Here is an 11,751-nt window from a genome sequence, read left to right on the forward strand (position 1 = left end):
AAGCAACTTATGTGGAAGCCAACCTTGACATATGGATACAACTAGGAGAGGAATCTCGGCAAGCCAACGTTGTCCTACTCGAAATCGTTCAACAGTTATGTGCTGAGATGACAAATCTAAGGACATATAATGAAAAATTACGACAAGAACAAGAGATAATTCTTAGAAGTCTATCTAATCAATAGAATCAACAGGAACCAGATTTGAGTGTTGAAGATAGAGAGAAAACCCTGATGACCCATCAAGGAGAAGATAATGATGAGTCGGCTAAAAGACATAGGGAAGATGAAGAAGGACACTCGGATAATGTTTTCTATTAGCGTAAGACAAAAAGATAGAAATCAGAATTACAAGGGGAATTCAAAAAGATAAAACCATCACTCTTTGAAGGAGAATCCGAAGAAGTAGCGTAAGCTTGGCTAATTGACATGAGTAAATACTTTCAGATTTATGACTACACTGATAAACTTAAGGCACGCCTAGCAGTTTATAAGTTAAAGGGTAAGGCTACCTTTTGGTGGGAGGAAATCAAAACTGTGAGAAAAATTGACGAACAACAATTTATGTGGAAAGAATTTCAATATCATTTCAAGGATAAGTATTAACTGAAATTGCTAATTGAAATACCCCAGACAATCCCACTTGCTAGAGTAGGGGACGAGCAGCGCAGAGGAGCCGAGGGCGACTGTAGGGTTTCCTATGTGCTGATTACTGTGAGGGCTGGAAGCAGTCATCTCTCGTTTCGCAGCACTGTATCGCAAAGGTCAAGAGCTGACTGACCGAATGGGGGCAGAGGGGTCCAGTGGGACCCCTATTTTCAAACAGATAATCATGCAGAAGCAAAGACCAAATAAGTATGAAGGGGTCAGGATCTCAGGGCTTGAAAATAACAAGCAGAATGGCAGAAGAAACAAGGAGAAAATACAAGGAGAAACTGACAAGCCAGACAGCACAACGGAAGGCAATGGCACAGGGGGTGAAAGCCTGACAGGAACAAAAGACAAAGTAACCTCAATAATTAAATCATCAGAAAACGAGGAGCGACAAGCAGAAGAAGACAGGGAGCAAACTGACAACAGGCAAGGAAAGCCGGAAAAGGAAGGGGAGACAAGCACAAGACCCAACATAAACTCTGCATCAACTGGGGCCTGCAAACCCAAAAAGACCAATAACCTCAGGGTAGTAATAACTGACCCAGAGATTCAGGCTTACAGAGAGCACATGGCAGAGCATGCTATCATTTGTAAATTTATGGGCATTTGGCCATCTGAAATGACTCTTTGTCATTGGATCAGACAACAATGGAAGCCGAGAGGGGATGTTAAGCTTCATCTGGGGGCCAAGGGTTTCTTCACAGTTGTTTTCTCCAACCTAGAAGATAAGGATAGAATTTTTGAGGGTGGTCCATACTTTCTGGCTTCAGCTGGCCTGTATATGCGACCATGGAAACCAAACTTCGCCCCAGAAAAAGAATCTTTCACCCAAGTCCCAGTTTGGATTCGATTGTTCTCTCTCCCTATAGATTATTGGGGTCTGAATGCCCTGAAACAAATAGGTGACCAGTTGGGAACATTTATCAAGGCCTCGGAAGCAACATTACAAAAGAGATATACATCCTATGCCAGAATATGTGTTGAAATGGATGTTTCCGGGGCTCTGCATGAGGGGCTCTGGCTGGAATACAGGGACGAGGATTATTTTCAGGCCATAGATTATGAACAGATTCCCTTCCGATGTCGCAAATGTCATGAACATGGGCATCTGATGAGAGATTGTCCTCTGATTCGGAAGGAAGCAGAAACCGATACAACACAAGCCCCCAAAGACAAAGAAACCTTCATAAAGCCCAAGTCTAGACAGAGAGCAAATAGAAGGAAGAACTTCAAAGGTAACACAGAAAGAAATAACCACAGCAACCCTTTTTTGATCTTAGATCTTGAAACAGATTCGGAGGATAAGCACAAAACCCTAACATCAAATGCAGGGCAGGATGATAAGGAAGAACCACCTAGGGAAGGAACGGATGAAGGGGACCTCAACGATGAAGTTCAAATGCAGGAGAGAACAGAGGAAACAGAAGAAGAAACTGACATGCTCACCAGTGATGGCGGAAGCAAGGATCAAGAATGGGAAGAGGCGCTAGCCAGGGAGGGGATGAACCTACCAGTAATTGCTGAGAACTGGAAGGCCCGAGGAATAGAGAATGCACCGGAAGAAGAAATCAGGAAGGTAAACGACCTGTTCATAGCAAGACAAAAAGCAGAATTAGAAAAGCAGAACAGGAAGCTAGGTATAGTGAAAGGCAACAGCTTCCATTCGAAAAGTCTCTTATGGAAATAATCCAGCTCGAAGCAGAAGAAAAGAAGAGGCCGTAGAACTAGTGGTGAAGTTCTACAGGAGCTTGGCATGATAATGATAAATTCAGGGAAGATGAAGGCGCTTAGCGCCTTCCAGTCCTTCTAATGAAAATCAGTTAACTATGAAGATCATCTCGTGGAACGCAAGAGGGCTTAACAACCCGGCAAAACACAGGATCTTAAAGAGAAAAATCCAGAAATACAAACCAGAGATCATGTTTTTACAAGAAACTAAATGCAGCAGCTCTAGTATCAACAATCTTTGTAGAAAGCTTGGAAGGAATTTAGAAGTCTTAGAGGCTGAGAGCCAGGGACGAGAAGGAGGCCTAGCCACTATTTGGGATACAAGAGAAATCCAGATTTTATCAGCTGAGGCGAACAAACACTTCTTAGCGGTGGTTTTTCAACCTACAGGTAACTCTGTTTCCTTCCTTTGCATCAACATTTATGGACCTCAGAAATTAGAAGACAAAATAAACTTTCTGAATTCATTAACCAAACTAATTGAGAGATATCCAAGATCTAAATGTATATTGGGGGGTGATTTCAATATGATAACTACCCTTCTGGAAAAAAAAGGGGGTCTGAGGAAATTCAATAGGGATGCAGAAGCTTTTACAAGTTTCATTGAAACTGTCAAAATGGTAGATATGTACCCCAAGACTGGCATGTTTACCTGGAACAACAGAAGGGGGGGAGATAGGCTGATAGCTTCGCGCTTAGACAGATTTTTAATCTCAGAAAGCATTATAATGGATGGCATAACAACAGAATCAGATATCCTTCCCAGTGGAGGGTCGGATCATTGGCCGATCTCGCTTATTGTTGAAGTTCAGGGGACTCTAACAAACCTTTCAAGTTTGAAAAATTCTGGTTAGACCATCCTGACTTCCTCAAGATGGTGGAGAAGTGGTGGGTTGAACCTTTGGAGGCAAGAGGGTCCAAAATGTTCATTCTCCAAAAGAGGCTGAAAGCAACCAAAGAAAAGATCAAAGAATGGAACCGAACGGTTTTTGGAAATATATTCCAGGAGAAAGCCATTCTAGAGGACAAACTAGAACAGATTCACAGAGAAGGGGCAGCAGGCAACCACAGTGCCGAAGCAATGGAACAGGAAAAAATTCTTTCTCAGCAATGGCACAGAAGATGCATTCAAGAAGAGATACTTTGGAAACAGAAATCTAGAGTCTGGTGGCTCAAAGAGGGGGAGCAAAATACAAAATTTTTTCACAGGTCGGCTCTAGACCATAGAAGTGTTAACAGGATTCTTGAGTTGAAAAACAATGCAGGGGAGATATTAAAAAATCACAATGATATATCTGCTCTACTATCGGATCACTTCAGCTCAATTGCACAGGAACCGCCCACAAACAGAGAGGAGGCCATTAAGGAAATTATAGCAGCCATTCCTAAATCCATTACCTCAGATCAAAATTGGGCCCTTTGCAGAGAAATCTCTCTGGAGGAGGTGGAGGAAGCCATCCAGAGTATGCCTAATGATAAAGCACCAGGTCCAGATGGCTTTACCATCAACTTCTACAAGGCTTGCTGGAACACTGTTAAACAGGAGGTATGGGAGGTTGTGGAGGATTCTAGACGCTCAGGTACTATTCTAAAATCCCTCAACTCCACCTTTTTAGCGCTCATTCCTAAGGTTGAAGAAGCAAAGACACCTGATAAATTCAGACCTATTGCCCTCTGTAATGTTATCTATAAAATTATCTCGAAAGTCATAGCTAACAGACTAAAGTCGATTCTTCCTGGAATCATATCGGAAGAGCAGTCGGGATACGTTGAGGGTAGACAAATTCTAGATAACATCTTGCTAGCGCAGGAGATGATTCATTCACTTCATTCGAGAAAAGAAGCAGGTATGCTGATGCAATTAGATTTATCTAAAGCATATGACAAAGTTAGCTGGAAGTACCTTGAAGCTGTTTTGGAGGCATTCGGTTTTTGTAGAACCTGGATCAAATGGATACTTGCTCTCATCAAATCTCCAAGATACTCTATCCTTGTCAATGGCGCTCCCTCAGCTCCTTTTACACCCTCGCGGGGAATAAGACAGGGGGATCCCCTATCCCCTTTCCTATTTGTTATCCTAATGGAGGGCCTAAGCAGAATCATAGCTAAGAAAAAAGCTGAAGGATCTATAAAAGGTCTGCAACCAATTAGATCGTTACCAGCCAAAACTCATCAACAGTTCGTGGACGATACCATGTTACATGGTACCCCAACAGTGAAGGAGGCTATGGCTTACAGGGGTATCCTTGATCTCTTCAGCCAAGCCTCTGGCATGGAGATTAATTTTTCCAAATCCACAATTTTCTTTTTCAACACTCATCCGGCAATTCAAGCTCACTTATCCCAGCTTCTTGGATTCAGAATTGGATCCCTGCCTTCGAAATATCTAGGGGCCCCTCTGACTCTGAAACCTTGGCAGAAAACTCACTGGGAGAAGGTTCTTTCCAACATGGAGAAAAAATGCAGGCACTGGACGAACAGAGCCCTTAACCTGGCGGGTAGACTTATCCTAACCAAGGCAGTGTTGCAGGCAACTCCGCATTATTTACTTTCCATTCTTCCAGCTCCTAAGGGTATCTTGCAACAAATGAGAAACATACAGAGATCTTTCTTATGGAATGGGAATGGGGATAAGAAGAAATGGGCTTTGGTGGCTTGGCACAAACTTTGCCAGCCAAAATCTAAAGGGGGGCTAAACTTAGTTGATCCATCTGTGGTCAACAGAACCTGTGGAGCTAAAATTTGGTGGAAATGGATCAAAGAACCCAATTTACCTTGGGCGAGGCATTGGAAGGAAAAATACATTCCAGACTGTGATCCTCAGGATCTCATTAGACTACAGGAAGTCCCGGAAGGATCGTCAATATCGAACCATGCCAGAAATAACAGGAGCTTAGTTCAGGAGAACAGCTTTTGGGAGATTCGCAATGGAAGGCTTGCCATGTTCTGGGAAGATGCATGGCAGCAATTCCCTAAACTGGACACCCCAGAGCTCTCTATCCTCAAGAGAACAAGTCAAAACGAGGGTCGATACAGAGTCAATCAATATTGGACCCAAAACAACAGGGATCCGATATGGAGGGATTGGATCAATTTAAACCCTGGGAATACAGAGGAGAACAACGAGAGTTTTCAGCAATTCAATGAGAGAATCCTCAAAAGAAAGATTCGAAAAACTGATGAGGATGATAAGCTAAGATGGGGTTTAAAAGGTAATGGTAATTTTTCATTAAAAGAAGCTAGGGATTTAATTGAAGAGGAAGAACAGGTAGAAGTTGTGCCATGGCATAGCAAAGTGTGGGACAGTCTTTTCTGGCCGAAAATCAGGACCTTCCTCTGGATTTTAATGCGAAACAAGACTTTAACTTGGGACAACCTATGCAAGAAAGGTTTCAGGGGACCCTCAAGATGCCCTATGTGCTTCATCGAAGAGGAATCTATAAACCACCTGTTTAATGCCTGTGAATGGGCAAATCAGTTATGGAGCTGGATGGAAGGAATTATCAGTAATACTGACCGGGACAGAGAATCCATTCACAGAACCATCCTGAACTGGAGAAAAGACTTCTCCAATATTCACAGAGTCAACAGCATATGGAAGTCTATTCCAGGCTTCCTTCTATGGTCAATTTGGAAGGAACGTAACCGCAGAATATTTCAAGACGAACACAGGAACATTGAATTCTCTAAAGATAACATAATAACTAACATTCAACAGCTAATTCAAACAAAATGCAAAAAGGACTGCAACGAGAAACCTTCAGCTCAAGACTTACGCATTTTGAAGTGTTTTCGTCTGGAAGCCTCCAGCAGCATCGCAGCTTCAAGACACAGAGCGCAACCATCCTCACAGAACGACAAATGGCAGAGGCCGCCGGAAGGTGGAATGAAACTAAATTTTGATGGGGCCTCGAGGGGCAATCCCGGCATGGCAGGAATTGGAGGTGCTTTACGTAACCAGCATGGAGAAATTCGGCACATATATTACAGAGCGCTTGGGGAGAGCACAAATAATGAAACGGAATTTGCAGCGCTCGAGCATGGTTTGAGAATTTTAAAATCCCTACAAATCTGCAATGTAATTGTGGAAGGGGATTCTTCTTTGGCTATTTCAACAGCTAAGAGAATTCAGGGAGGAACCAAGGCGAACAAAGCCACAAAACATTGGCGGCTAGCCAAGGTGACGGAGAACATCGCAGAACTAATAGCTGGAATGAGAGGCTTAGTCTTTCATGCGGTAAGACGTAAGGCGAACGGGTTGGCGGACTACCTTGTGAATTGTGGCGTGGACAATCAGGACAGGGGGTGGGACAGTTGTTGGGAGGAAGTGGACTGCCCGAACCTGAAGACGAAATGCTTACAGCTGGCGCAGCAAGATCTACACGACACCGACCGGGCTTGACCGGCGTCGGTGCATGCATCCGGGACCGCATTCCTGATGTTTCCGGTAACAGAATGGGCTCCAATCAAGGGAGATGGATGACTAGACAGATGCGGCGGTGGTCATTATGGCAAGAGAAGGCCAAATATGGAAATTATCAATTTGGTTCATGCCACGAGGGACTCCGTAGAATCTGCTTGCGAGGAGAGGACAGCTGGCTCAACCGTAATGGGAAGGCATGCAGCTACATTTATGTTAGGTCAGGAAGGAGATGTGGGTCTTGTGCGGATATCTTTCGTATTAATAACGAAAGTACCTCCACTCTGCAGCGAAAGGTAAAAAGCATAATGGGAAATTCCATGGACAACAGCTATTTAACAGAGAGCAGCAGCTCTGGTTCGTTCACCTCTGTTTATAGCATTACGAGAGATTACTACTTTCCTGCCCGTAGAAGGATTCACAGAGACAAGTTCAGAGTGTATAGCATGGAAGCGGGGAGCTGCAGATGTTCGGCGGCTCAGCAGGATCTTCGGTTTGCGCAGAATATGTATGAAACCTGAGCAGCAACCAGGAGCAAACGCAAGATTGCGGAACTGGAAGCTGCTGTGAAAGAGGAAGAAGGTCAGCGTCCGGGGGAGATCATTGCGGAGGTTGATTGGTTACATGACCCAGGTACTCCTTCCAAAAGAGCAACTCAGTATGTCCGAACGAAAGCGGAGAGCTGGCGAATCAAAACTCTCCTTGCGAAGGCCCTGGAATCAAAGGAGGACGGGAAGCAACAAGCTGGGAAGGGGAATTCCACTACGGAGGAGCAGTTAGCTAATTTCCATGAAATCCATGACTCGCTGGATCGAAGAATTTCTACAGTGCATGATGCTGTGGAGACCGTTAACAAGAAACTGACCCTGCTCATCAGGCTTCTGCGGCAAACTCTAAGCCCGGACCCCCTGATACAGGAGCAAAAGATGAAGGAGGCTCATGAATTCCAGTCCATGCAAGACATGCAAGCCAGGGTGGACAAGCATGTTCTGGATGTGGGCTTAGACACGGTCAGTCGCATTGGAGGTTTTCCTCACCCCGGCGGTTTCCCTTAGTTTCTTTATGGATGTCTTATGTCTTCTGTCATGGCCTCGGCTTTATGCTGGTTAACTATGTTTCTCTTTATCTCTGTTTCTTTCATGGCTCCGGCCTTATGCATGTTAGTAATGTTACTCTATCTCTGTCCAAGTTTTGATAGTGTCGTGGCTTTGGCCTTATGCTCGTTAGTAATGTCTCTATGTCTCTATAAGAGAAAGCCGCCCTGCGTGGTGTGCAGCTTAGTTTTGACAGTTCAGGGCTGGTTATCAGTATGTTTTCAATGGTAAATCTAAGAGTCATTCTGCTATGGCAGACTTTTTTGTAACATATTTTGTTTATATAATATACATATCTGACCTACAAAAAAAAAAGTATTAACTGAACATTATTATGACGAAAAATCAAAGGAGTTTAATGAGTTAAGATTGGGAACCTTGACCATGGATGAATATGTGAAATGATTCACCTCCTTATTGCAATATGTACCATATATGCAAGAAGAAAAGGCCAAAATTTAGCATTTTATTAGTAGCCTACCCAATTTTATGAAGGATAAAATTGATTTTGATTACCCAAGAACCATGGATGATGCGGTGCGGAAAGCCCACATCTGCTACCAGCAAATGAAGCAAAAAAGTGAGGGACCTAAAGGAGGATTGAGCAGGAGGGGGAGGAATTTACCCCCAAACAGATAGACAAAAATTACTAATGGTAGGAATATACAACAAAAACCCTTCAGTAAATTTCCAGCAAGGAACCAGTCCAAAGTTGCCTACTCTGAAAATAGACAGTCGAAAGGGGTTAATAAACCTGTTAATGATCAACAGCCAAAACAACCTCTGCAATGCTGGGGATGTGGAGAACCCCATTACTACAAAAATTATCCGCATAAAGCTAGAACAAAACAACTTTCAAATATGCAAGAAGCTTCCACGGTTGGGGAGGTGGAAAGGAGTATGCCTAGAATTAATGCTGCTCTGGACAATCATCAAGAAGAATACCAACCCACCATGATTGAGTGTGAAGGTATGATTGTTAATCAACCTATCTCTATTTTGTTTGATCCAGGTGCTAGCCTAAGCTATGTTAGTCCTAAGGTTGTAGAGAGTTGTCAACTGCAGAGCAGTAAGTTCCAAAAACCTTGGTTAGTTCAATTAGCCACAGGGGCAAAGAGAAGGGTAACTGCAAAAACAAAACATTGTCCTATAACAATTTCGGGACAACCAATTTATGTTGACCTTAATATACTCCCTTTGGGTTCATACGATATTCTAATAGGGATGGATTGGTTGGAAGGACGTTGGTCCCTAGTTGATTGTAAGGAGAAAACTATAAGTTATATCACTGAGTCAGGGTAGAGAAAGGAAATACAAGGAATCAAGAAAAATATTAAGTTGTGTCCTATTACTGCTAGTCAGCTAGGAAAATGTATTAGGAAAGGCTGTCAGATTTATGCTGTCCAGGTAGGATACACGAACTCCAAGAGTAAAATGACTTCCTTAGAAAATATCCCTGTCATTCAGGAATTTGTTGATGTATTCCCTGAATCCATTCTTGGATTGCCACCTAAGCGTGATATCGATTTCACCATTGAATTAGTTCCTGGTGTAGCCCCTGTGTCCAAAGCCCCTTATTGCATGAGCATACCTGAGTTAACAGAACTCAAAATGTAGCTTCAGGAACTTCTAGATAAAGGTTATATCCGCCCCAGCGTGTCTCCTTGGGGAGCCCCTGTACTGTTCGTACGGAAGAAAGACGAAACTTTGAGATTATGCATTGATTGTCGTTAGTTGATAAAATGAACTAACCATAAAAAATAAATACCCTTTACCACGTATTGACGATCTATTTGATCGGGTGCAGGGAGCTAGAGTATTCTCAAAAATCGATCTAAGGTCCGGCTACCACCAGATAAGGATAAAGGAGGAATATATTTGTAAAACTAATTTCCGAACTCGTTATGTTCAGTACGAGTTCATGGTATTGCCTTTCGGTATTACAAACGTCGCAGCTACTTTTATTAGTCTGATGCACGGTATTTTTTGGCCATATTTAAATAAGTTTGTACTGATTTTTATTGATGACATTTTAATTTACTCTAAGAATCAAGAGCATGAAAATCATTTGAGGATAGTGTTGCAAACTCTGCGAGAAAATCAATTATATGCTAAATATAGCAAGTGTGACTTTTTCAAAAGCCAGATACAATATTTGGGTCACGTTATATCAGCAGAGGGAATAGTGGTGGATCCGGAAAAGATTAAAACTATTATGGAATGGACCACCCCAAGGAATGTTGCTAATATTAGATCATTCTTGGGCTTGGCCAGTTATTACCATCGGTTCATTGAAGGATTTTCGAAAATCGCTTTTCCAATGACCTCATTACAGAAGAAGGGATGCACCTTCCGATGGATAGCTGAATGTCAGCAAAGCTTTGAAAGATTAAAACAACTACTTACCACTGCACCCGTGCTAAAGGTAGCAGATCTAGAGAAATATTTCGTAGTTTGCACGGATGCAAGTAAAGAAGGTGTTGGTGGAGTGCTGACACAGGAAGGGAAAGTTATAGCCTATGAATCACGTAAATTGAAAGAATATGAGCAACGATATTCTGCCTATGATCTTGAATTGACAGTAGTAGTGCATGCACTTAAAATGTGGCGACGCTACCTATTGGGGAAGAAATTTCTGTTATTAACAGATCACAACAACCTTACAAATTTCTTTAACCAATCTAGCTTAAATGCTCGGCAGGCCAGATGGACAACATTTTTGAGCGAATTCAATTTCAAAATGAAGCACCTTAAAGGGAAAGAAAATCGAGTGGCCAACGCATTAAGCAGAAAATTACATTGTATTTATGAAGTTCAATTCAGCTAGGTACGATCAAACCTCCCTGAAATAATTAAGGAAGCCTCCCTTAAGGACCCAAAGTATGCCTTCCTTTGGCAGCATGCAAGGGAAGCTCAAATGAAGGGGGAAACATCGGATTATGAAATAAATCCAGATAAAATGCTAACCTTCAAAAACCGAATATATGTTCCTAATCAAAATTCTGTCAAACAATTGATATTGGATGAATTTCATAGGAAACCGTATGTTTCCCACCCAGGGTACCAGAAGCTATTTTATGCCATCAAAAAAGGTTATTTTTGGTCCGAGTTAAGAAAATATGTCATCGAGTACCTATCCAAATGTTTGGAGTGTCAGTTGGTGAAGGCGGAGCATCAACATCCCGCTGGGCTATTGCAACCATTGCCCATTCCGGAGTGGAAATGGGAGACAATTACTCTAGATTTCATCACTGGTTTACCTCGCACTAAGAAGCAGCATAACTCAATTATGGTGGTGGTGGACAAGCTAAGAAAAACCGCTCATTTCATACCTGTGAAATCCACTTACAAAACCGTGGAAATTGCAGACATATTTATGAAGGAAATTTTCCGTCTGCACGGAATACCCAAGGTGGTAATTTCTGATAGGGATGTAAAATTTACATCCACATTTTGGAAGACACTCTTTTCCAAGTTGGGTATCTAGATTCAATTTAGTACTGCCTACCATCCACAGACAAATGGTCAAACAGAACAAGTGAATCAAGTTCTGGAGGACATGTTAAGAATGTTTGTGATGCAACAACCGCATAAGTGGGAAGATTACCTCCACTTAGTGGAATTTTCTTATAATAACGGACACCATGAATCACTGGGCATGAGTCCCTTTGAGGTGTTGTATGGAAGAAAGTGCAGGGTGCCCATAGATTGGAATAGTCCAATCAATAAACTAACCTTAGGTCCTGACATGTTAGCAGAAATGGAGGAGACGATTAAGAAGGTTCGTCAGAATCTAAAAGCTGCCCAGGATAGACAGAAGATTTATGCAGATAAAAAAAGAACATACAAGGAATTC

General features: G+C 42.4%; 1 protein-coding gene across 1 annotated transcript; it reads left to right on the top strand.

The window, feature by feature from the left end:
* Positions 1-3,255: 3,255 nt before the first annotated feature.
* Positions 3,256-6,783, top strand: LOC149246859 (uncharacterized). The gene has a single exon (XM_089442692.1). The coding sequence runs from the start codon at positions 3,256-3,258 to the stop codon at positions 6,781-6,783; it is 3,528 nt and encodes a 1,175-aa protein (XP_089298818.1).
* The last annotated feature ends 4,968 nt before the right edge of the window (positions 6,784-11,751 follow it).

This window comes from Pinus tabuliformis, chromosome 7 (assembly GCF_031772625.1).
Source record: "Pinus tabuliformis cultivar Carrire ecotype Pingquan chromosome 7, CPIR1, whole genome shotgun sequence".
Lineage (NCBI taxonomy): Eukaryota > Viridiplantae > Streptophyta > Pinopsida > Pinales > Pinaceae > Pinus > Pinus tabuliformis.